This window comes from Dryobates pubescens, chromosome Z (genome assembly GCF_014839835.1).
Source record: "Dryobates pubescens isolate bDryPub1 chromosome Z, bDryPub1.pri, whole genome shotgun sequence".
NCBI classification, from domain to species: Eukaryota; Metazoa; Chordata; class Aves; order Piciformes; family Picidae; genus Dryobates; species Dryobates pubescens.
Window position 1 is genome coordinate 95,909,411 of NC_071657.1, and position 27,176 is coordinate 95,936,586.

The 27,176-nt window shown below is 39.2% G+C and overlaps 1 protein-coding gene across 1 annotated transcript in view; it reads left to right on the forward strand.

The window, feature by feature from the left end:
* The first annotated feature begins 3,309 nt into the window (after positions 1-3,309).
* ITGA2 (integrin subunit alpha 2) overlaps positions 3,310-27,176 on the forward strand; it is a 61,032-nt gene continuing 37,165 nt past the window's right edge. Inside the window, exons 1-10 of the mRNA XM_009905064.2 lie at positions 3,310-3,461; positions 15,052-15,161; positions 16,236-16,327; positions 20,037-20,151; positions 20,514-20,641; positions 21,844-21,992; positions 23,085-23,235; positions 23,645-23,810; positions 25,036-25,109; positions 26,560-26,698. Coding sequence (XP_009903366.2) covers positions 3,310-3,461; positions 15,052-15,161; positions 16,236-16,327; positions 20,037-20,151; positions 20,514-20,641; positions 21,844-21,992; positions 23,085-23,235; positions 23,645-23,810; positions 25,036-25,109; positions 26,560-26,698 — 1,276 coding nt within the window. The remainder of the gene's footprint in view (positions 3,462-15,051; positions 15,162-16,235; positions 16,328-20,036; positions 20,152-20,513; positions 20,642-21,843; positions 21,993-23,084; positions 23,236-23,644; positions 23,811-25,035; positions 25,110-26,559; positions 26,699-27,176) is intronic.

Below are 27,176 nucleotides of genomic sequence, written 5' to 3' on the forward strand. Positions count from 1 at the left end.
GAGCTACTCTTCTGTATTTACATGTGGGATGGCATTGCGCTGTTAAGTCTCCTGTGGCCTCTGAAAATGGGGCACTGCTAAACTATGCTTGATTTCTGACTGAGGATAATTTAACTTGAAATCAATGGACCAAAAAATAAAACTAGGATGCCATGGGAGAAAAATATTTTTATAAAATGTAGGTATATTTTTATAAAATGTAGGTGTATATTATAAAATGTAGGTATATTATAACATGTAGGTATATACATTTTATAAAATGTAGGTACATTTATATAAAATGTAGGTATAAAATCAGTATGTGTCTCAGCTCCTCTCTTCCCTCTCCCCAAAACTGAGATTTTAAATATGAATGTATGTGGTTGTGCTTAGTGTTGAAAGTATTGCAAAACACAGAGTGTTATGTCTGTACACATTCTCTTTTCCAGTTTTAAGTAACATGACTCCAAACATATTATCCCTAAAAGATATTTCTCAAGGAGCTATACTTTTAGGAAAGGGTGATTGCTTGCTTTCCAGAGGCCAGCTGTAGAGAGTTGTTGTTTGAAATAACTAGTATATGATTTCCTGTTTTGAGTTCGTGGTTAAAAAGAAAAAAAAAAAGTAGTAACTGTGTCAGTTGTATTTAGTCTTCTGCTAATAGTGTTTTTCTTTTCTATTCTATGGGAAAAAGGTACAAAATTCACAACTTACATGTCGTGAACTTTGTTGGCAAAGCTGCAGTTGTGATTTTAATTTTCTCACTACGATGTTATTATTACTATTATAGCTAAACTGCTGTGATGGGCTGGTTTATGCTGAAAAATCCCTGTTAACCTCTCTTCCAAAGCTGGTTTTGGGACCTGAAAGACAATGATACCAACAACGAGAGAAAGACTTAGAATTTAAGCTTGTATTTTTAAAGTGCCAAAGATCATCACATCTCTCCTTAAAGCATTCCTGTTACGTAACGCTTCCACTTAATAACAAAATGACTCATATTAAGGAACTACAGTGATGCGTATTTTATGTATAGAACAGAGAAAAGTCATTCTGTCTGGGCACATAGGAAAGGAGGTGAAACATGAAGGATGTTGTTTAACCTGTGGACCTGCCTCACCTGGGAACCTCAGGCAGTGCAGCCATAGGTCCTGATTTGCTCCATTGCTGCTATTTTTGGATGATTGTCAGTGCCCTAACCTGTCCCTCAGCTGGGCTATTGCTTGTTCCTGGGATACCACTGTTGTCTCAGTCCTTCCACCTCCAAGCTGAGGGGTGAGTTATCTACTCCTTCCTGTGAGGGGGACTTTGGCCCTTTTTCTGCAGTGTCTGTAGTGAGCATTCTCCTAGATGTCAACTTACAGCTCTTGATCAGAAAGAAATCAAGCCCCTTATGAATGTAGAGTGAGCCCCCATTGCTGCAAACTCATAACACTTAGGATTTTGTCCCCAGCCCAAACTACCAACTCTCTCCAAAATGGCATGAGGTGGCATATCCTTATCCCTTGGCATGCAAATGCCCAAAGAAAAGCAGTTAATACCATGACCACAGCCAAGTGGAGTTTCAGTGTTAAGTGTCATGATTTATGAATGCAGTTCTCTCTTGCATGTTTGTATGTCTAAGTTTTCCTGTTTGGACAACTGTTCAGACTGTTTGGACTGAAAACAAAGGCTTCTGGCATGATAATGAAATGACTAAAAAGTGTAGGTTTTCTGATGCAGTAGATAATCTGAGTTTTGTCTCAGTGCACCAAACATTAAATTGCAGAAAGAAACAAGAAAACAAACAGTATTAAAAGTTAAATTTGGTGGATTTTCACTTTAATGAAAACTCTGGCTGGCTAGACCCAAAGAATTCTGGTGAATGGAGTTAAATCCAGTTGGCAACCGGTCACAAGTGGTATTCTACAGAACTCAATACTGGGACCAGTTCTAATTAGTATCTTTTGAATCATCTGGATCAGGGGATTGAGTGCACTCTCTTAAGTCTGTAGATAACACCAAGCAGGTTTGGAGCATTGATCTGCTTGATGGTAGGAAGGCTTTACTGAGGGATCAAGACAGGCTGGTTCCATGGAGTAAGGCCAGTTGTATGATATTAAATAAAATCCTGTAATTGGGCATCAACAACCCTGTACAATGTTGCAGGCCAAGGTGGCCAGTAACATCCTGGTTTATATCAGAAATTCTGTCACCTAGTGGGGCCTCACCTCAAATACTGTGTTCAGTTTTCTCACTACAAGGACATTTTGGTGCTAGAACATGTCCAAAAAAATGGCAGCAAAGCAGGTAAAGGATTTAGAGCACAAGTCTTAAGAGGAGCAACTGTGAGAACTGGGTTTAGCCCATTTCTCCAGGTTTAGCTTAGAGAAAAGGATGCTGAGGAGAGACCTTCTTGCTTTCCATAGCTATCCAAAATGAGATTGTAGTGAGGAGGCTGTCAGTCTCTTCTCCAAAGTAACAAGTAATAGGACAAGGGGTAATGGCCTGATGTTGAGACAGGAGAGGTTTAGATGGGGGATGAAATATCAAGTGCTGGAATAGATGGCTCAGGAGCATGGTGGAGTTACTTACTGCATCTGGAGGTACTGAAAAGATGTGCAGATGTGACAGTGGCATGGTTTAGTGGTGGACTTGGTAGTATGAGGTTAATGCTCAATGGTCTTAAAGGTCTTTTCCAACCTAAATGATTCTATGATTCTAGTGTAGAAGCAAGCTATTGATGTATTTGAGGTACCATAATCCTGACTTATGCCTTAAGGTAAAGGAGAATAACAGAACTTTACATTGAATATCTTGCCTCCCTTGTGCTAAAAAATTTCCATTAGTAATGCTGCAGCTTTTGTTAAAGGAAACAGCAAATGAGTCATTGATCTCTGCCCACATATATAACATATGCCCACATTATAACATATGTAAAGAGTGCCTGACAGCTATTATACATAGACAGATGGCTACTGTAAGGAAAAAGCTGATTTAGGTTTTTTTTTCCTTCTCCTTGCACATGTTGTGAGCTACATTTTATTTTCACTCAGAATCACAGAATGGTAGGGGTTGAAAGGGACTTCTGGGCATCATCTGGTCCAAAGCCCCTGCTAAACCAGATTCACCTAGTTCAGGTTGTACAGTAACTTTTAGAGGGGAGTTTTGAAAGTCTCCATAGGAGACCCCACAACCTCTCTTGGCAGACTGTTCCAGTGTTCTATTACCCCAAAACAAAAGAAAATGTCTTTTATGTTTAGGTGGAACAGTTTATCTCTTCTGTCAGGGAAGCTGATACAGATGAAAGGCCTTTTTCAGTGGGATCAAAATTCTCCTTTAAGCACTTCTATGATAATCATAATCTTTCTATTCACAGGCTTTCTTCATAACTGCTGTGAAGCTTACAATGTTGGGCTCCTAGAAGCAAAAATATTTTCTGGTCCATCAAGAGAGCAGTTCGGATATGCAGTTCAACAGTTTGTTAATGAACAAGGCAAATGGTAAGCAGTTTGAATAGCTTGCTAAATGTCCATTTAAAAGGCTAAGGGGAAAATGTTGAAACTTGCTTTTCTTTAATACTTCTTCATTTCATTTAAATGTCTTCCAGTCAATCCCTTTTTATATTGGAGTTATCTTTTTACAAATAAATAATTATGTTATTAAAACAAAAGTTGAAATACTCTAAAGATGTACACACATGAATGTTCAGGCTTTTTACCTTCACTAATGTGATCTGGTATCTTAATTTTCCTCTTTCCAATATATCCGTTTCCTCAGAGTCACAATTTCTGTAGAATTTTAACTTATTTCATTCCTTCCTGTACCAGCAGCATTTTTGTTACACATTACATGTGCATGGAATATGTTGCCATTTTAACATTATTGTGATTAAAACAAATGATTAGGCTGGAAAGTTCTAGTTATTAAAATTCACTGAACTTAAATCTGTAGCATTTTGGCTCTGATACATTTTGCTTCTCAGGGGCAGCGTATTTGGATGGATATAATAACGGAGTCCTAGCAGAGGCCTTTTGTCCACTGCATCTCTTCAGCCATAAAACTCGATGTGGAATTCAGTGTTGCCAGTACATTAGGCTTGATGAGTAATTAGTAAAATATTTTTATTTTCAGTAATGTTGTTTTCAAAAAGAATTTTAAAAGGGGCCAGGAGTAGGCCCGTTTAGTGGCAAACACATTGTTTCCTCTTCTGCAGCCTCAGCAACCACAAAGTTTGAGGTGTCTTTCATGGCAATGACTATCCATCTATAAATAGTTTAATGATATTCAGCTACTTTAAGCGGTTATTTACATTACATGGTTGTAAGCCTGTAATGGAAAGCTAGAGAAGTTGCATACATTAACATCAGCTGAGACAACATTTTCCATAAACTGAAGCAGTGTCAGAACCTAAATATCCATGGACTATTATGTTTACTTAATTGATGATGGACAGATAGTAAGTAACTGAACTTTACAGTGAAAGAAATATGCCAAAATCTGAAATACACAGAAATGCATGTGAAATGTTTATTTTACACTTAATGTTTGGAGAAGAAAATTTTAAAACAACAAAAAAATGCTGAGCTATCTGAGACATTTATGCATAGCCCCACAAAGAGACCATGCAGTTGTAGTTAGTTGCATATGCAAATATGCAAGACCTCCTAGATCTCACTGCAACTTCAGCCTTACTGTTTACCATTAGTGACCAGGAGGAAAAGTAAGAGCAGAGCAGAGCTGTGTCCTCCAAACTGAGAGCTCAGTGTTTTCTTTCACTCCATTTGGTAAGCTCCCAACCTACCCCCATTACTTGTCTGATGTAGTGGCTTCTCACTGTTTCTGCCTGCTTTAATTATGTGTTTAGTCACCCACAGGTCAGAGCTCTCTTTTTTAAAAAACTTCTGTGTGAAGCCATTGAAGGAGAACAAGAATGTCTGCTGAAGGGAACTGAATGCTTTGGCTTATACATGGAGATATTGTCTTGTGTTTTATCCTTCTTGTAAGCTTTTCTAAAGCTTGCATTAGGAATGCTAGGTTGCAGATTCACCCAAGCTATGTATGTTTAATATTTCCCTAGTTTATTTTTAGTTCTGATAGAAAAGTTCCTCCAGTACCACTTTATTGAATAATGTGTGGTGGAATTCAGGAAGGAAAGCAACTCTGGATTAACTTTTTTTATCTCCTCTCAAGTGTATGAAGATTATGAATCTGAGAAACTCTTCTGTAGATAGGCACTTTATTATTTGTTTTATTATAGAGAAATTTTATTATAGAGAAATTTTATTAGGCCCTGTTTGAGTAACCAGGACTTTTTAGAGACTCTTCAGTGAGGAAAAGCTCTTCTCAATCTCCCTGTCAAGAAATCATTAGGCAAGCTTAAATAAAAAAGCCAGCCATGATTTACTCTCTTGTTCTCTTAATTTCTAGGTTTTATTGCTTTTTTATATATTTTTCTTTCCTTAAGACAATACAGCTTTTTTCTTGTGTGCATTATCTTAAAAATAAACAAAAACCAAAACAGCAACACTGAAACTGTTTAGCAGAGTTGGTTCTCGTATAAGGAATGCAGAGGTTGCAGTCTGTGTTCAAAATGCTTGTTGACATGGCTGAACTAGGATTTAGATAAACAGTCTGAGCTTTGTGTAAGATCAGGGTGATACTTTCTGTCAGAGGGGGAGCATTTATCATCCTGTTTATCATCCAGCGCTACTGGGATGGCACCACTCTCAAAAGGAGAGGTTATCCAAAAATCTAAGATCCACCAGAAATTTCATCACAGCCTAGACCTTGCTTTTGTTAAAAAAACCACTTGGTGCTGTATTAAATACAACTTTAAAACCCCTCCTGTACTGTCTCAAATTGCAGAAAGGAGAGATCAAGTAAAAAACCGCTGACACTGGTTATATTATTCAGCTGTATTTCTGGGACATACATCTCTTGAGGCAATAAAGGCTATTAAAATTATGAAGAGAGGAGAATTTTTGTAGAATTGGGACTGTGTGCTTCAGTATGGTACCAGTTCTGTGTGGTGATGAGTTCAGAGGGAAAAAGGAACTCAGTCCATCCAGGAGCTCAGGGCAGCTGTAGAGAGGGCTGGTACATACTGAGAAGCTGTGACACAAATCAGCAGGGAGTTTGTGTCACAGCTCCCAGAAGGGAATCCTCTTTTTGTGGAGTCAGATGATCCAGGATAATTGGACAATGGTTTGCTGTGCATTGGTGGACATTGTGAGCATGTGATGCTCATAAATAAGGACAAACATGCAAGTCAAGCACAGCTCAAGTTTTTCATGGTGTCTGGTGAGAATTTAAAAAAAGGCACTCTTCAATGATCTCAACAAAAATTGTGAACACTAAAGAAACTTGTCAATTAGAAAAATTTAGGCAGTCCTTTATAGAAGTAATTAGCCACAACAGAAACACTATTCAGTTTACGCTGTGGTTCTCCCTGTCATGAGATCATCTTTATTTGAGCCTTAAATTGAGACCAAATTCTCACTTATTTTGTAAATACAGTCTTTTAGAAAGGTGAATTGTACCATGGCAAATTTGCCTTGAATGTGCATGCCCTGAAAAGAAGCTGAAAGCACATTCTATAAAGGTAAAAGCAGAGTGGATTTGGTTTTCTTTCTTTCTTCCTATCTATCCACCTACCTATCTATCATTAGTCTCAGATGGGGAAGATTGAATAGCTATATATATCTGTTAAAATGCTTTTTCCTACCCATATGTGTTTTCAGTATGTGGACATACCCAACAACAGAACTAAAATCTCAATCTGCTGTCAAGGTGCCGTTTGGCATCAAGTTGCAGCCACTCGCTCAGTTGCGTCCTTAGGATTTGGAAACTTTGAGTCTTGTTTTGCAATTTATGCAATGGGGTTTTTCTTTTCTAAAATGTTTTGCTTCATTCCCTGTCATGTCAGTAATGACACCTTAATAGGCACTTCCATTACTAATGTATCTCATAATCATTGCATTACTAAATAGTTTTAAAAATTACATACTCTCACTAGTCATCAAAGCCCAGCAGACTTTCTCATGGGGTGGTGTATTGCCTCCTCAGACTAATAAGATATTTCACTGAAAAGCCACACTTCTGTAGCAACTTTTGTTGAAATCAATAAATTTTCAAAGCCTTTCGATTTTAATGAGAAGGGTAATTTCTGCCAACTTTTTTTCCCTAACAAAATACTGCCATTGTTACAGCTCCATTTTTCAGTGCCAGCAGCACTGCTAACTTTGATTTTTTTGCCCAGCTTTTGCTTCCCACAACTGCATGCCCTACAGTTTGCCCTTTTCCTGCTCAGAGAAGCAGCCCTACACAGCTTCTGTGTTCTAGGCCTTTAAACTTTGTCAGTCAAACCGTCTTGCAATAACTCACTGTAGTTTTTGAAGTTTAGAGTCTTTTGATTGAAGGATTCAAAGTTTTAGATGGTAATAAGTGTTTCATGTGCTCAGAGAAGCATCTATTAAAATGAAGAGTTTTCTGGTCTTCATATCTATTCATGACTTCCTGTAATTCTAGGGGAAAGGGCCAGATGTTTTAAAAGGTTGTCTTTATTTGAGTTAGAACAGAACTAATTCTGTTCAGTGATCTCACTTTCCAGTTCAGTGTCTTCCAAGCAGCTTCACTATCTGAAGTTTACAGCATGTTTTTGCAGTGTCTGCTTCTCGTAGCAATAATGCTCAATGTCTCTAGTTAGTAGCAAGGATTGGTATTCAGACCAAGGTCACTGCTAAATCTTGCATACTGTGTGGGGGTGCAGAGTAAAAGGCTTCACCTGAAGATAGGAGCAGAGAGTTCAGGTGGCCCCAAAGTGACCAATAAGTTATTCCATTATATATACATCACATTCAGTTTAAAGCTGAGGGATCACAAGGGTCAAGCTGCCTTCTCTTCTTCAGTGGCCATTGTCTGTCTGAGGATGACTCTCTCCTTTCTGCCTTAGATCACAATCCATGTTTTACTGAGCCCAGTTTGAGAATCCATCTCCTGACTCGGGTTCCTGTCTTCCACTGTGTCTGGTGTGGGACTTCTGCTACAGCATTAATGGTGATAGTGAATAATTGCAATTGGTAGGGGTTGGGCTCTATATCACTTTTGTACACATTTGCATGTATTTAATTTTATTATTATTATTTTCATTAAAAAAATTTCATTTTCCAGTTTCTATGTCTCCTTTCTTCCTTTTGTATTCCACTTTGGGAGAGGAGAAGGGTTAATAGTATTCAGTATCACTAAGGTTGGAAGAGACCTCAAAGATCATCAAGTCCAACCTGTCACCACAGACCTCATGACTAGAGTAGGGAGGACACTACTGCCCACTGCAGGCTTGAACTCATACCCTTCCCATGAAGGGTCTTACGCGCTACCAAATAGAGAGCCTGTCACATCTGTTGTAGCCCTAACTCTTGACAGATATCCTTTCTACTTCCATTTTCCTATTTCCTATTAGCCATCTTTGTGTTTAAAACAAAACAAGTAAACAAACAAAAAAACATACCCATGAACCCAAACCAAAAAAAATCTCCATCCAAAATTGAAAAGATGCCAACTAACTGAAAAAAACCCACAACACACTAAAGAGTGAATCCTTGTAAAGAAACATAAAACATCCTCTGGCAACAGCTGGGAATTCATCCATTCACCATGAATTCTGTGTCTGTTTTATGCTACATCAGACTTTGCCAGTTACTAGCTTCGTCATGGTGTAATTTCCCAGAAATAATTCCTATTGCACTTGGATCTGTCACTCCTGCAGCCTGTGTGGTATGGCATTGCTGCTGAACTTTGTTCAACTTAATGTAGTTCCATTGCTTTGCATACAGTGTTGGTAGCTGGGTAATAAAATCGGTGGCAGTGTTACATGGTAATTAGTACAGTATTGTGTAAAGACAGAATACATAATGAAGTTTTGTAAAAATAAATATTTAACTCATTGCTGAAAAAGATCCTTAATTAATATACTATGCACTTGGAAAAAAGCATTTTCAAGTATTTTAGTACTCATTTCTTTCATTCTTTCCTGATGCATTCAGTTTCACTCTACTTCATGTGTATCCTATTTAATCACAGCAATTTGTTTTATGGGTGGGTTTTTTGGTAGTTATGAACTTGCTAGCCAGATAATCTCTTGCTTTCTTCACCTCTGATGTTTTGGAAAGATACAACTGTATTTTCTCAGAGCAGTATTGGGCAATTCTGTACTGTAATGGATGTTGGTCTCTTCTCCCAGGCAAGCAGTACCAGAACAAGAGGACACAGTCTCAGGCTGCGCCAGGGGAGGTTCAGGCTGGATGTTAGGAAAAAGTTCTATACAGAAAGAGTGATTGCCCATTGGAATGGGCTGCCTGGGGAGGTGGTGGAGTCGCCATCACTGGAGGTTTTTAGGAGAAGACTTGATGGGGTGCTTGGTGCCGTGGGTTAGTTGTTTGGGTGGTGTTGGATTGGTTGATGGGTTGGACGCGATGATCTTGAAGGTCTCTTCCAACCTGGTTTATTCTATGTGTGTATTCTATGTATGTAATGGTTTATGTTCATTTTCAAAGCCAACTAGGATTTGCTGATTTCTGATACAGATTAACTTTAGAAAATTTAAGTAAGGCTCAGCATTGGGATTGGGATTAAATTAACAAAGTGGGAATTATAAAAATATAGTTGTCTTCGTTTTCCCAAAAACCCTGACCAAAATTATGTACAAAACTGGTCAAATTTTATTTACAGGTTCTATTTGGCCATGAATTCTAGATGGATGCCTATGGGCAACTTTAGTACAATTTAGGGAATTCAGAAAAAGGAACAGGCTAAGCCACAAAGTAGCTTTACCCCACTTATAAAATCAGAGGCAAGCCAGGACCCTAGGGAAAGCCAATGAGTCAGATTTTACTCACAAGGACAGAGTAGGAATTTGGAGATGGTCCCTAGATTTCTCCTTGGCGGCAGCCTCTAGAACTGCAAGCTTTATAATCCAATTTGTGAATCATGCAGTGTAAATCCGAAGGAAAAGGGACCCACCAAAGTTAAAGTGTCCTTAAACACAGCTCCCGCGAGGCAAATCTCATGGAGCAGCGCTGAGCAGTGCAAGAGGAGCCGCACTACCAGTGTGCTTCCAGCCAACAGCTGCAGTTTAAGGCAGGGAGCAGGACCCTGGGGTAGGCAGTTCCAGGGGGAAGCTAGGTCCAGGTGCTGCAGGCTAATGTCACCCCAAATCTAGTGAGTCCCAACACAAATCCCAGGAAACCAAGTTCAGAGTGAGTCCAAGACCACTTTCTGGTCACTCTGTTTTCCTAGACAATGTGTCCAGTGCTAATATAAAGTATCCAGCATGGATTTAGGAAGGGCAGGTCATGCCTGACCAACCTGATCTCCTTCTATGATCAGGTGACTGCCTCGTGGATGTGGGGCAGGCTGTGGATGTAGTCTACCTGGACCTCAGCAAGGCTTTTGACACCGTCCCCCACAGCAAACTCCTGGCCAAGCTGTCAGCCCATGGCTTGGATGGGAGCACACTGCGATGGGTTAGGAAGTGGCTGGAGGGCCGAGCCCAGAGAGTGGTGGTGAATGGTGCCACATCCAGCTGGCAGCCAGTCATTAGTGGTGTGCCCCAAGGATCAGTGCTGGGCCCCATGCTCTTTAACATCTTTCTTGATGATCTGGATGAGGGCATCGAGTCCATCATCAGTAAATTTGCTGACTACACCAAGCTGGGGGCAGGAGTTGATCTGCTGGAGGGTAGAGAGGCTCTGCAGAGGGACCTCGACAGGCTGGACAGATGGGCAGAGTCCAAGGGCATGAGATTTAACACATCCAAGTGCCGGGTTCTGCACATTGGCCACAACAACCCCATGCAGAGCTACAGGCTGGGGTCAGAGTGGCTGGAGAGCAGCCTGGTGGAAAGGGACCTGGGGGTGCTGGTTGATGGTAGGCTGAACATGAGCCTGCAGTGTGCCCAGGCAGCCAAGAGGGCCAATGGCATCCTGGCCTGCATCAGGAACAGTGTGGCCAGCAGGAGCAGGGAGGTCATTCTGCCCCTGTACATTGCACTGGTTAGGCCACACCTCGAGTACTGTGTCTAGATCTGGGCCCCTCAGTTTAGGAAGGAGGTTGGCTTGCTGGAGCATGTCCAGAGAAGGGCAACAAGGTTGGTGAGGGGCTTGGAGCACAAGCCCTATGAGAGACTGAGGGAGCTGGGGTTACTTAGCCTGGAGAGCCATGGACTTGTGGGGATCCAAGTAGCTAAGGAGAACTCTAACTACTTCCTCATGGATTTCAGGGGGATTATACTCTTCCCTGATGCAATCTACCAGTTCAGGAGGCCAGTTATCATGGAGTCCTCCTGCCTTACTTTTGAGGTATTTAGTACCTCAGCCTTTTCCTCATCTTTAGTTACAATGTTCCCCTCCAGGTCCAATGAAGAGTGGAGGTGGTTCTTGCCCTCTTTTAATCATCAATGTATTTGTAAGAATGCTTTTTATTATCTTTCACAGCAGTAGCCAGCTTGAGTTCTAACTGGGCTTTTGCCTCTCTAATTTTTGTCCAGCATGATCTAACAACATCCTTAAATGTATCATGAGTTGCCTTCCCCCCTTTCCTAAGGCAATACTCGCCCTTTCTTTCCCTTAATTCCTTCAGGAGCTCTTGTCCATCCAGGCTGGTCGCCTTCCCCACCAGCTCATCTTTTGGCACATGAGCACAGCCTGTTCCTGTGCCTTCAAGAGCTCCTGTTTGAAGTAGGTCCAACCATCCTGGACTCCTTGGTTCTTAAGGGCTGCTGCCCAGGGTACTCTCCAAACTAGTAGCTTAAATAAGCTGAAGTCTGCCCTCCAGAACTCCAAAGTGAGAGTTCTATTATTGCTCCCCCTTATTTCCCTGCACATTGAAAACTCCACTACCTCATGGTTGCTGCACCCTAGACAGCCTCCTATCATCACATCTCCCACCAGTCCCTCTCTATTTGAGAACAACAGGGCATGCAGAGCCTGACCTCTGGTAGGCTTGCTTAACAGCTGCATCAGGAAGCCTTCCTCCATACACTCTAAGAACCTTCTGGCCTGCCTTCTCTCTGCTGAGTTAAGTTCCCAGCAGATGTCTGGCAGGTTAAAGTCGCCCACAAGGACAAGGTCTGATGATCTTGAGACAGCCTCCAGTTGCTTATCAAATATTTCATCAACCTCTTCATCCTGGTTGGGTGATCTATGACAGACTCCAACCAAGATGTTAGCTTTGTTAACCCTCCTTCAGATTTGAACCCACGGGCACTCAATCCTTTCATCCTCTACCTCAAGTTCTGTGGCATCAAGAGATTCCCTAATATACAGGGCCACCCCTCCTCCTCGTCTCCCTCACCTGTCTCACCAAAAGAGCTTGTAACCATCCAGTGCAGTACTCCAATTGTGTGAATTGTCCCACCATGTTTCTGTAATGGCAGCTACATCACAGTTTTCCTGGTGAACCAAGACTTCCAGTTCCTCTTGTTTGTTACCCATACTGTACACGCACTTCAGCTGAGCTGCTGATTTCTCATCTAACCCTAGTTTATGTCCCTCTGTCTTCTGAAGAGACTGGTTTCATCACCCACCCCCTTCAAACCTAGTTTAAATCCCTCCCAATGAGCCCTACCAACTCTAGTGCTAGAGCCCTCTTGCCCTTTCTAGGCAGATTCACCCCATCTAGGTCCAGCAGGTCAGGTGCAGTAAAAGTGTCCCATTAATCCAAGAACTCAAAATTTCTCTGCTGGCACCATCCCTTGAGCCAATTGTTGATGGCATGATTTCTCCTGTTCCTTTCAGTGTACACCCCTGCCATTGAGGCAATTGAGCAGAACACCACTTGAGCTCCTGCTCCATCAACCCATTGTCCAAAGGCCCTGAATTCCTTTTTGATTGCCCTGATGCCCTTCTTATCAATCTCATCACTTCTAGCTTGCATTACCAGCAATGGGTAATAGTCAGAGGGCTGGATTAGCTCTGGTAGTCTCCTGGTGATGTCCCTTACCTGGGCCCCGGGCAGGCAGCAGCAGAACATATAGGACCCTCTGTTCCCCTCAGGAAATGTACACAGTGCAGTGTTTAGCTTGACAATTACTGCTAATATCTGTTCCTCTGTCAGATATACACAGGATGTGCTGCCATCTTTTAAAAATTGTTTCCTGTTTCCATGTAAACTGTTTGCTTTCTCTCACCCCATGGCCAGTTAGCATTTTATAGCTGTAAAATAACTCTGCAGTACCTAAGAAGGGGTATGACTAACACCGTGTCTTCCCTTGTCAGTCACTCTTAACTGGCTCAAATCAGCTGGCTCCAATCCCCTGTGTCACTGCAAGGCTTTGCAGATTGTATCTTTTGTTGGCAGAAGACTGATGGAGTAGTTTCTCATGAGCTCTGGTTATGCGGTCCTGAGCTATGGTTGTTTTGGTTTGCACTGTGCAGAAAAGTCTGTATTCCTCAGAAAACAGTAAGATTGGAGGCCTCCTCACAGCCAGCATAACATACACTTTTTATAGAGAGGGATATTAATATGAACCTGAATTGCAAGTTTAGAGGTGCTGAAACTACACAAAATCCTGTTCATGATGTCTGCATAATCACTGTTTCCCAACAAGGTAATTGAGAAAGAGGGAAGTGTTTTAAAAATATTCCTATACACAGAAAATAGATTACCTCCAACCAAGCTGGTAAAAGAGTAATGTTATTTGTGCTCTTAAGTTTGTGTTTAATTGAAATGAAATAAGCTTTTTTTTTTTTAAATGTGATTAGCATTATTTTCTTTGAGAAAGCTAAAAACCAACTCAGGCTCTTGATTGTGATCTAAAACTGTATATTCTCCTAAAGCTATTTTATTTAAACTAGTTATAGGATTGCAGCAATAAAATACAATGATCCCCATAAAGTCAATATGATATACAGCAATTGCTTTGAAACATAATAATCTGATAATGTGTTCTTTTTATAGTACAAGGTATTTGCATCAGCTACCTTTAAGATTTTAGAGGGTAACAACTTTGCTTTTAGCACCTGATTAGGACTTTCTTACAAAACTTTGTATTCTGTACTGGGTTCCTATTGCTTGTTGGTTTACTGTTCCATAAATGCATTAATTACTAGCACAATTTGTTTTGTATGAAAGTCATATAGCTGCTGGAGCAAATACCCACAGTCCCTGCTGTTCTGTCTTGTTGGGGGTTTGTGTTTTGTTTTGTTTTGTTTTAACTCATCTTCCTATGGTCATGTTTTGTCTCACTCTTATTTCACTGCGTGTTGAACTGTATAAAGAATTGCTCTTCTCTCCCAAAGAGTTGTTCTCTTCCAACCCTGTGTGGCTTTATACTGTCTGGTGGTCCCACTCTCTGAGAGCTGTGTTGAAAAATGGGTGTTCTTAAGCAGTGTTCCCAGGAGTTGAATTAACCACATTTGTGAACACTTTCACATAAAAATTAAAGGGGTCTGGAGGAGCAGACACTGGAAGGGAAACCTTATGGCAGATGAAAGAATGACTCAGAGACAGTAAATCTCTTTGTATTGTAGGCATAAATTATTATGAGTCTTAACTTCCTTGTTCAAGATTAAATACTTCATGCAGCAGACTGTTAACACCTGCAGTGTTTTCTTTCTGACTCAGTGTTTTTAAGGTGTGGTAGTGTTTAGGCTCAGACATAAGGATTTAACTGTTGCTGAACAGATCCTGTAGGAAATGCTTCTTATCAGCTAAAAGAATAACTTAGGAGGAATCAGATAACTGCCAACTTAGAGGACAATAAATTTTTTGTCTCTCAATCCTCAATGCATATTTTTTAACCTGTATGTCTCAGTATATATTAACATCTTTGCCATGTTTCTTCTGACATACTACATAATGCCACTGAAACAAAGTACACATTTGAGCAACCTAATCCCCAGATGTTTCTGCATTGCTAGAATCCAGTCTATTAACGTCCCAATAAAGCCTCTGTACAGCTCTGGAGAAGACTCCTGTGTGCCTTAGATGCTATATCTGGTAAAAGCCTCTGTTACCTAGAGTGTACTGTGCAGTAACACTGTGGAACTTTTACGGTATCATTTAAGACCTAACAAAGTGTTTCTCTTACTTTAGGTTGTTGGTTGGTTCACCCTGGAGTGGTTATCCCACTAACAGAACTGGAGATATCTATGCATGTCCCATTGGTACATCCAAAACCACATGTGAAAAATTGAATTTACAAGGTAAGATGTGATGAATAAGGTCTTGTAACAATTGTTCACTTTTTCCTTGTTTTGGTAACAGGACCCTTCTATTCTATTTTATTATACCCTGTCTCTGCGTATCTCAGTCTCTGTTGTATGTACATATGTGAGCATGCTGCAAGGACTCAGTGCCAGATACTGGTGAGACTTGTGCATGTGTAAACAAAAATTGGTGCCTGCCACTGGAGTCAGGCTGGAAGTGTGGGTGCCCCAGTCTGTAAGACCCCACTGCTGAAGCCACTGGGGTCTCAGCATTTGCTCTAGGGCCAGCTAGAGTCTTTAACATCTAGCCCTAGGCCATAAATGCTCTGTCTCCCAAAACCAAGCTGCTAGTGAGGACAGGGGCTTAGTATTGGTGAGGAGCTCCAGCTGGAGTGAGACTACAGACTACAGCCCATGAAGCCTGGTGCTGGGTTGCTGTGTGTATTTCTGCTCACTAGAGAGCTCTCAGCTGAACCAGCTACCTTAGTGGGGGCTAAGATCCAGGTGTCAGGTGGGTGGGGGTTTCATGCCGGTGTGTCCAGGGAACTTGCAAATGCGGAGTGCATGAGAGACAAGCATGTAAGTGGATATGAAGCATTTATGTGTTTGCAAACTAAGTATAAAATACTACTCACATTTGAATACAGTGAAAATATGGGGCATCAGAGTGTTCTGAGATGGAGTGGAACATTTCTGTCCTGCACTGCTCCTTTCAGCCTTTTATCTAAAGCCTGATCAGAGGAGTCTGGTGTCCTGAGGAATGTAACAGTAGCTGCTAGGCTACTGCTATTCAGTCAGCCAAAAGTACTCACTAGATAGACAGTTTCTCTTATACTTGCTCTCAAGAGTGCTGAAGGCGCTTTAAATAGCCATGCTTACATTATGGCTATAGTGACTGGCTAGCAAATTTTTGACAAAGATTATCTTTTGTCTCAGAATCTTATGCGGTCATTTGGAAAAGGCATCTTTACATTCTGAGCAAACAAGCACTCAAAAAGGAATTCTAACTTACTAAATTGCTTCTTCATCTTATTTTCTATCCTGCCATTACTTAATCTCTTTTTATTTCAGCTTTAATAAATATTCCAAATGTGACTGAGATAAAGGAAGGCATGAACCTTGGCTTGACTCTGATACAGAACTCAAAAACGGGAGGATTTTTGGTATGTATTAAGGAGTTATTCAGTACACACAGAAGTTAATGAACAGAACAAAGAAACATTTTTTGATAAGTCCAAGCTGAACATAATTTATTATGCTGCATAAATTAATAAATGTTTTGCATATTTAAAAATATTCCCTCTTACTGTCACTACCTGTGGTCCAGAATCAGGAAACTGAAGAATTTTCTCCTGAGTCATTTATGCAAATATCCTGTGGAAGGCCACATAATTAAAGATTCTGTAATATAAGTCAGGTAGGACAGGCATGATTGTTTCCATCATGGATATTGTAAGGGTAGCCTTGTATAATTCTGATTATGCTTTCAAAAGGCAGTGTGGGATCTCTTCACCGCATACACTTGGACAGTAACTATTCCCCAGAGATGTTAGGTTTCTAGTCCTGTGGATCTGTGATATGTTTTTTGTGGTTAATAAGCTAGAGGAGCATGCATTTGCTGTGTCTTTTGCAGATCACTCTCCTTGGAGCCTGTGAAACAGATTTAATAATCAAAGGGAAGTTAATGGCTGTTTAATATACTTTTTTGCAATCTTAACCATAAGGATGAAAAAATGTTGCAGTGAAGGTGTATACCAGTTTGATGCATACATTTTAGGCATGTGTAGTAATTACAAGAAACAATAAACTACAGTCAAAAGAACACTCACTTTAAGCTGCTTTTTATTTTTCTGTTACATTTTCCTAGTAATAGTAAAAGTATTCAAGTGATTATTATAGCCATTAGCACATAGCCCAGATCGTTGAAGTGCTTTAAAAAAACAGTTTTAATCCCAACCTTTCCAGCAGCTCTCTTGGAGTTGCAGAAGTTAAAGATAGCTTCAAAATACAGCAACAGTGCTCTTCTTGACTGTTGATTTGAGAAGATGCTGATAATAAAATCTTGTTCTGTCTCTTGGATAATACTTTTAATTACTGTTAATAACACCTCATGCATTCCCCACTTCTAATCAGTGCCAGTAATTGCAGTGATTTAAAACATGTCATGCAGGAAAAATCTTACTGTCTAATAATTACTTAAACATTTCTCAGGTAAAACTAATTCCCTGATCTATGCAGTATTGATTGTCTTTTCTTAAATTGCATAACATAGCAAAATAAAAAGCTGAATGTTAACAGCCACATCTTTGGCATCAGGAGTTCTTTTCGATATAAGGAGAATGGGGTACTGGGGGACAGTGCTTATCTGTGAGTTAGCCTGAACAAGTATCAAAAGCCCCATGACTTTGTTATGGCAGGAATTAGACGGCAAGCACAGACTGTCTGCTTATAAATGTTGTTTCTGGCATCTGGCCTCTGTGATGGGCTCTTTGGGTTATGCATAGGCTTCTTCCTTCCAACTCAGTGGGCTTCTTCCTCCTTCAGCTGCTTCTCCCTCACCCTCCATCCACTTGCTGCATCCCTAGGCTGCATGGCTGGAGCACGTCTGAGCTTGGCATGTCTGTGCCACAGCTTGAGAGTCCTGCCGGTTCAGTTGTTGGATGCCATGTTCTTCCTACAGGTATCCTAAGTACAGGGCAGTACTTTTCACACACTAATCATATTTTTTTGAGGCATGCTTAAGCATGTTGCAAAGATGTTTAAGAATTTCAGTGATGGTTAATAACTCTTTTCTGGATGTCTGATCTAAGTTTCTATTAGTTTGTTCTGTGAGCAGCGCTCTGCCTGTACTTTGAAAGAACAGCGCCTATCTCCTTCATATAAAACATCTCTTCCATATTTTTTGATGCCTTATGATCATTTTGCTCTGTCCTACATTTCAAAGCAAACAGGTTTTTTTTTACTGAAAGTTTTTTTAATAACACACCTTTCTCAAGCATGAATGACCACAGGAGTCTTTCCAGGGCAGTATGTAGTGTTTGATATTTCCCTGTCTGTACTGCACGTGTTTGATGTCAGATACTTTTAGGCCTTATTTGGCTTGCAGTCTGGATGCGTGCTTATGGCCACTTGACCATCAGGCAGTGCCCAATCCTGCTTATTTCTCCTCCACTCGTGAGATCCCAGTTTATGTCTATATTTCCTAACAGTCCCTAACAGCAAGCCTATGCCCCGTTCTAATATTTCACTTTTCAAGTTCATCAGTTCTTACCTGATCTTCCAGTTTTTCCCTGAAGTAATGATGCATCTTAAATTTTTGACTGGAACAATGCTAGAACATTAGAGCCTTTCCCTTTTCTTAAAAGTGAAAATTAGCAAAGTTTATTAGAGTATTTTTATGTTTTGCTGTAGCACCACAATTTAGAGTTACTGCTAAACCAGAAAAAAAAAAAATAAAAAAGTGTAAGAATAACTTTAAATTAAAGGTTAGTAATTCCAGCTTCATAGTTACTGATATAGATGGTTTATTTTGTACCTTTCACTTTTGTAAATATCCAGCTTTTCCAATAAAATTAATCGTGCCCCATATAGCAACTACAAAGTGCACCTATCTTATGATCAGATCTAGAGAGAAGTAGCATGTCTACTTTAAAACTAGAAAATCTGTCATCTTGTCAAATATGTTAAGGTAGTCTGTTGTTGTCTATTGTTTGCAAACCAGTGTGTTTTAGCTCATTTTGCATTTCTTTGGGCTTTTAATGATTTGTTTGTTTGTTTGTTTGTTTTACAGTATACTTGAGAAAGGTCAGTGGTACCATTCACTCTCTTCTCTTCCTAGAGATGGCCCATTTCTGTTTCCCAGGCTTTCTTTATAGGGCAACAAGAAAGTATATAGAAAAAAACCCTTACTGTTTCTTTCAGAACTGTTGGTCAGAGGTTATGCAGAGGTTATGTTTTTCCCTTGAGTTCCTAACATGATTTCCTTTTAAAAAATCCTCCCCCACTTCAAATATTCTCATCATCATAAAATACTCAGTATGTCTTCTTCTTTCTTTTCTTTTTTTCTTTTTTAATCTAAGTACTTTTGTACCTATCCTCCTAGTATCAGAGGTGATGCTGTCATGCAACTAGCTGGTTGATACAGCTAAAAACGTTCCTTTTACAGAGATAATTTTCGGCAAAGAAGCAAAGTTATTTTCCCTGAAAGGCAATGAAACACATACCCAAGGGGTACATGATACCGGGGCCAGATTTCTCCTTTAACATGAAGCTAAGTAGGATAGTGTATACTGTGAGGCCGCACCCTCACTGGGGATGATGAAGTAAATATTTTGGCAAAGTGAATTTTCCTTGGGAACAAGCCTTCCCAAATATGATAAAGATGTGTGTGCACACACTGATCACAAAACTCCTGAGCCTGGTCACACTGTTGATGGCAGTCGGACCTACAGCAAGAAGAGCTCCTCTGCCAGTTTGCAGCGACAAGCATGCTCGTGGTTCTGATGCCACCTCCTGGTTAGTGGAAGTACTTCCGTGCATGCCTATAATCGATGTACAAATACCAACGCTAGAATTAAACCAGTGGTTTGCTGAGCAGGTGGTTTAAAGCATCACGGATTCCTTGTGGGTCAAGTCACACTCTCTAGATGCTATAGCTTGCATAAGGAGGCACAAGGATGGCCACAAATAGAAAAGGCTTTCAATGAGAAAGTCTGTGGAAGTTCACCATCCCTATGATAGCAAAGAATTTGGCCTGATGACTCCAGAGGACTCCTCCAGTCCTGCAGTCCTGCTTACAGTGTTTTGTATCTGGATAAGGTGAGACAAGTATTGTTATTTTTATAGCTTTTTTTTTTTGTTGTTATTTTTAAGACTTGTGGTCCTTTGTGGGCACAGCAGTGTGGAAGCCAATACTATGCAACAGGAATCTGTTCTGAAGTCAGTCCAAGTTTCCAGTACCTAAGAAGCTTTTCTCCTGCTGTTCAAAGTAAGGCAACATGTGGAAAAGAGATTTAATTAGAAGACTTACCAAATGAAATCAAGATATGTTATTCTGGGGACTCTTAATTTAGGATTGGGGGGGAAAAGTGCAAAAAGTAAAGTCCTGTGATTCACATGTAAGGACTGACAAATTGTAATCTAGTGCTGATATGAATGTGGACTTGCTTCTCTGAATTCAGAGAGATTGCAGTAGTGCAGACTTAAAATCTCTGTATGCTTTTATGGAGTCTTCATTCTGGCAAAACCTTCCTGATCTGAAGTGTTGCCTGTGTGAGACCTAAATACACACCTATGGATTTAGCCAAAGAGTTGTAAGTATATAAAGACAAATTTTAATTTTTGTTTCAGAGTGTTCCTCTGTCATAGATGTTGTGGTGGTTTGTGATGAGTCAAACAGCATTTATCCTTGGGATGCAGTCCGAGCATTTTTGAAAAAGTTTGTACAAGGCTTAGATATAGGCTTTAACAAAACCCAGGTAAGTCAAAGATATCTTTAAGAAAAGCCCTGCCCTTCCCCTACCCCAAAAAGAAAAAAAAAGTCATGGGTTTTATTAGCAGTTTTAAAGGAAAACAAGTGTGCTTTGTCATTAACTACAGTGCCTGCCCCAAAGCTGAAGATTACATGGTTGTCCTGTATCTTCCAGTATTGGGGGTTTTGTCTCACAGCCAGTCTGTTTCAGAAGGGATTAGTAATTTGATTCAAAATATAAACCAACTGAAACAGAAGCCTAAGTTGTATCTAGGTCAGTCAGATCTCTTTTATGCACTGTGGGGATGTAAAGGTAGAACAGGTTTTTTTAATAGGCTTCTTATGTCGCTTTTAATTTCCAACTGCTGCATCTTTAAAATAGACATTTTTGCTGCTTGGTCAGTATCTATGATCTTGAGTTCTTTTTTCTTTTAATTTGATAGTGGTCAGGAAACATATATTGCTTTTTTATTAAAAAAAAAAACAAAAAACAAACCAACAACAACAAAACAAAACAAACCCACAACATTTTCTGTCTTTACAGTTGCCCATTTTATATAAACAATTCTGGGAACAAAGACTGGGGGACTGGAAATCTCTCTCCCAAAGACTTCCTTCTTCCTTGGGCTACCTTGGGCTACTTTGGAAGTGAGGTGCTTAAAAGCTAGGCTTCCTGCTCAGTTCTTTCTGAACCTCACCTTTGGCATCTTCTCTCTTTTTTGCTTTCATACAAATGTACATCTTAGCATATCTCTATAGCTTCACCTATATTAAAGAAAAAAAAAAATAGACTGCAGTGCTGTCAAGTAACTAACCTTTAAGATTTCCTTAGAAGAGATCAGTTTGAGGTGCTGTCAGATTGACTGGGGTGCTGTAGAATTTTAGCTGTTTTCTTATTTTTCCCAGAGCTGCTGCCTGTATTTTTGCTACCCCTCAGCTCTTCAAGAAGTAACCAAGTAATAATTTAATGCCTACCTTTTCAGACTGTTTGCATTAACATATTGTAGTCCATAATAAATGACATAAGGTGCCAGAACATTTAGATTTCTTTGCTTTCCAAATGTGTTAATATTAATCGGTTTCATATGTGTTGAATGAAAATTATAACCCCCACATGCATCTGCAGATCCAACCCAATAAACAAGTAAGCAACATGATTCTACATAACTGTAGTGCTTGGTAATTTAATGTAATCTCTTTATTGCATAGGTGGGTTTAATTCAGTATGCTAATGATCCCCGTGTAGTGTTCAACTTGAATACATATCAAACAAAGGATGAGGTCGTTAAAGCAATGGAGGGAACATATCAGAAGGGAGGAGATCTCACTAATACTTTCAAAGCCATTGACAATGCAAGGTAAAACACATCAATAATTGCTGTGCAACTACTGTAACTTACCTTACAAGAAAATGAGGACATGCTGAATTTCATTCCCATTGGGTGTTCACATTGGGTTGGACTCTCTGAGGAGGTTCCCAGTGCCAGGCAGATTCCTCAGGTAGATTTACACTGTCCCATGAAGAAAAATACAGGGATATATAAACCAGGCTTTCTGAAAAGTATGTCTTTAACTATTGAGTTAAACCCTGTACAAAAGTAGTTCTGACATCCAACAGAATTATTCGGACTGTCATAGATGATTCTAAGCATGACAGTGCATCAAACACCATAGAGAAGCTTTCAGTAAAGAGGGGAAAAAAGCACTGAAAGAAGTAAAGTTTATGCAGGGATTCAGTAGAACCAACAACACTGATGTTTGCAGGTCAGGTGTTGGTTAATAGCAGGAAAAATACAATCTCTTATCTATTGTCAGTTTGACAGCTGCAGCAGCAGCCTGATAAATAGCAAACAGTTAAAACAATGTGCTGTGTGTTAGTACGTATGCAACCAGGTCTGTTAAACAATAAGAAGATTGCATTTTGCTATTCAGTCAAGGATAGGACACTAGGCCAAAATATAAGCTGAATTAAATGGCCTTAAGGATTATGTTTAGGAAGAGACTTCTATTTGCAGTTGTGTTGAGGGACATGTTACTAATATTCTTCCTCTCTGGTTGAACTTGGTGCAGACAATTCCTTGCTACTCTGATACTACAAAGCATTAATATTTCTGAAAAAAAAACACAAAACAAACAAAACCTTTTATTTGGAAACACTTGTACAAAAAAATACTGGTTCTATTTGAAACAGCATCCAGTTCTGCTTGGTTTTCTGTCTTCTACTTCCTTGATTAGGTTTCTGATGTTCCTTTGAGCAGTGCTTTGTGAAGAAGCTATCAGAAGTGTAACTGAAAATTCTTGTTCAGATCTAATGTAAATTAATATTTACAAGTTAAAAGTAAAGCACTACAGATGCACCTTACTTTAAGTTAGAACATATTCATTATAATATATGTATTGAGTTCCATCTATTACTAATTGATTTGTGACAAATGAAATATTTTTAACAGACAGTATGCCTTCTCACCCGAGTCAGGAGGACGTCCAACAGCCACAAAAGTAATGGTTGTTGTGACAGATGGTGAATCACATGATGGCTCCAATTTAAAAACAGTGATAGGTAAATGCAATGAAGACAATATAACCAGATTTGGCATTGCTGTAAGTAATAATATATATTATTGCAATTTTTGAAAGATCATTTTTGTTGTGTATGTACCTTTTTTGTGTATATACCTTTTAAAATGCATATTATGTACAGTATCACAGTATCACAGTATAACTAAGGTTGGAAGAGACCCCAAGGATCATCAAGTCCAAAATAATAGAATAAATCATCAAGTACAAAAATAATACACTATGTATATGTATGTGTGTATATATAATGCATGCATTGTCAGGCTAATGAGACTGAAACTAGGTTAAAATCTTTATGAACTAGTGAAATAGCAGTGGTTAACTGGATGAAAAAGCAAAACCATTACTTGATCCACTTCAGTGGCGATCTTTTTTTTGCCTTGGTTTATGTATTTTATCTTCATTTTTCACACTTCGCTCTTTTTTACCCGAGGTTTTGGGATACTTGATCAGGAATGAACTTGATACTAAAAATTTAATCAGAGAAATCAAAGGAATTGCCAGTCATCCAACAGACAAGTATTTCTTCAATGTGTCATCAGAGGCTGCTCTCCTGGAAGAAGCAGGAACACTTGGAGAGCGTATTTTTAGTATAGAAGGTAAATACTCATTGTCTCTGAGATTCTCTCTGCTGATGAGCTAAGGACTTTATTTCACTTGACCTTATTGTAGTACTGTGAAAATGAGGGGCTGCTGGAACTGCAATCTGCACCCTGCTCCCCACCCATCTGGATTGCACAGGTGTTTCCCTAGCTACTCCACCCTTAAAAAGTTCAAGCTTCATGGTAGTTTCTGAAGTTTGTTAGAAATATTCCGCAGATGCTGAAAATTTCAGTCAAGTTACCAGCTTCAGGCATGCACTGGGGGCTTGTCCAAATACTTGCAAATGCATTTGGAACTATTACCACCACATGAGTAAAGGTATCTCTATTCTTGTCAGATTCATCTCTGTGAATGCTCTGCAAGAGTAAGTTAGTGGTTACACAACTGCAAAGCTTCAGTAGTGCAATCTGTGTGGTGCCTACCAGGCTCCATTCCTAGCACCAACCACAGTCCTCCATGTACGCTTCAGAGGAAAGTGTGGTAGAGGTGAATCAGAAACACACTTTCCCTACAAAAGCCAGTTTTAAAACTAAAATTTAGACTTGTTACGTGCACTCAGCCCCACTCTAAGGAACTTTACATGGCTGCAGCTCAGGATGAGGTCTTTCTTTGTATTTCATCTCTATCTGTTCTTCACTAGGCCTGTGCTGCTAATCAAGGTCAGTTGAGCTCCTCCTCTTGGATTTTGCTGAGTACACCCATTGCATTCCCATTGCTCAAGTCCCATCCATCTAGTTTAGGAAATATTCCTGGGTGTCACATTTTTTTCAAGACTATTGAACCAGGTGTTTCTAAGTCCTATATACCAATAAGCATTCACATTCTATTTGAAAGTTGTGAATATACAGTTGTCAAAGCTGCTTATTTCAGTGCATTATTAGTGCTTTCTAGGAAACATAAAAAAGAGATTAGCTACAATGACAAGACTGTGCAGACTGATTGCAGCCAAATTTTATCAGCAGCTTCTGCCTTTTTCTGGATGCAGTTCATACCATCGTGGCTCCATCTTAACAATTTCCCATTAAATTCTCTAAATATTCTACAGTTTATCAGCACTCTAATTTCTGTTGTTTGAAAACGTTGGAAATACTTTAGCAGAATTGCTGGATTTGGAAAAAAAACCAACATACAGTCCATAAATAACTACATGCAGAAGTAGCAAGATTGAATCTCTTGTGTGGTTCTATAGATGGGATTAATCATACGTGACTGTTTTACCAGGTACAGATCAAGGTGATACATTCCAAATGGAAATGTCTCAGGTGGGCTTCAGTGCATATTACTCACAAAAAAGGGTATGTGAATTTAATTACTTAATGATACAAATAGATGTCATTCTGTAGACATGAAGGCCTAGAAGTGCAAAAAAAGAAAATAAAATTTGACATTGTGTTTTATTTGTCTTAACTTTTTACGAAAAGGAGAATGACAGATTGTCCTCAGCTTCCTTTGTTTTGTTTTGGGGTTTTTTTATTTGTTTTCTTTTCACTTGAATACCAGAAAAATTACTTCTAATAGATGGTGTATATCTGTAAAATGAAAAAAAATAGACGCTGATATGTGAAGTTAAGTAAGGGATTTTTTTCATGTAATTATTTTTAGATGTGTTCATCCAATGATTTCTGGGTTCACATAGCATGAAAAATTCATTTTGCTCCATGCTAATGTTTTCCAGTTGAGTAACTCTGAAAAAAACCGAAAATATTGTAAAATTGCTGTATTTCTAGGCAGTCACCATGGTACAAACAAATAAGTCTGGAATATTTTTTTCTAATATTCATAAAATTAATAATGCTTATTTAAAGCCTATTTCACTTATAAATTATAGTAATAAACCGTGTATATTTTTCATGCTAACCAATTTTAAAGTTACCTTGACCAAATAGGTCCTCTTTGTAAAATTCAAGTGTGGTTTGAGCAGCCTTCAACTAAAAATACAAAAAGGTTGTTCCTTTCTTTAGCCGTCAAGGATGAATTGAATCATTTTCAGGTAGTCCTTTTATCTGCACAGACTGTTTGAAGTTTTCATTTACTAAGCATTTGGTGCTTGGAAGTGGCAAAACAATGAAGAAAATTTGGGGAGTTCTTCAGGAAAATTACTCATCCTATTTATATTGCAGTTTTCTATAACAGTATCTCATTTCAGTAAAACATTTTAATAATGTGAATCATCTAAAGTATTTTTCATCCCTGTGTACTAGTCTTAAGGTTAAGTATTTCTGTATTAAGTATTCTGTATAATAAGCCATATTATTTTGGATTTTCAATTTAACTGTTCTCTCAAGAATGTATTCTTTCTGAAAGAATGAAGTTTTGTATCTTTTTACATCAGCTTTTGCGAGCTGTTTTTGGCACTTTCATTGTCAAAAAGAGGACTTTAGCTTTTTAGTTATGTTTGTGTGATCCTTAGTCATCTAAGGATTGTGAGTGCATAAAAGCATAGACTTGGGCGAACAGGCTTAGGAAATTATCACAGTGTTTAAATAAACCATTTTATCTTGAATTGCAGTGTACAGGAAGCTAAAGCACTGACTTATCCTCTTGCAGTAGAGGGGTGACAAACCTTAGGAATAGAGTAGTAAAGTTCTCAATGTCAGGGGTAACTGTAAGCAGCTCCCATGAACTGCTTGGACTCATTGGACTGTACATTATTACCTTAATCGTGGTCAGAAATTACGTATGTTAGCTTGACTCACACTTTTCTAAAATAGATTGTTCTAAAATGTTGATTTGCATTTTTTAAAGGATGTTCTGCTGCTGGGTGCTGTTGGGGCCTATGACTGGAGTGGAACAGTAGTTCAGGAATCTTCAGACAGATTCACCACCTTTCCAAGCCCTGTGTTTGAGAAGATTCTAAAGGACAGAAATCATAGTTCTTATCTAGGTAAGGGGCTGCAATACAAATCAGGAAATGTATTAAACCTTTATTAAGATATTAAAAAAAAAAATATTGGGAAATTTAGCTTTAGCCTGACTCCTTTTAAGAACTGATTTGAGACTATGAAAAGAATTTGCACCCAAAGAGATTTTATTTACTGGTCTACAAACAGGTTATTGAATGAAATCTTTACTGTGTTTTACAATTCTATGCATATCAATGTAATAAGCTAAAAAAATAATAATGAGGCCATGTCCCACAAACATAAGAAGTCATGGGATTTGAAAAGACTTCTTGCTGTACCATACTGATCATTATGGGTACTTTCTGTTTTAGTATTTGCATGTACTTCACCAATTACTTGTGGATGCAAAGCTGACTGACTGGATATCATTTCATCCATGGTTGTTCTTCTTTGGGCCTCTCCCTGTTCAGTTGATAGTTTCAGGAGTATTGCTGCAGTTTAATAGCAGTTTTATTTATG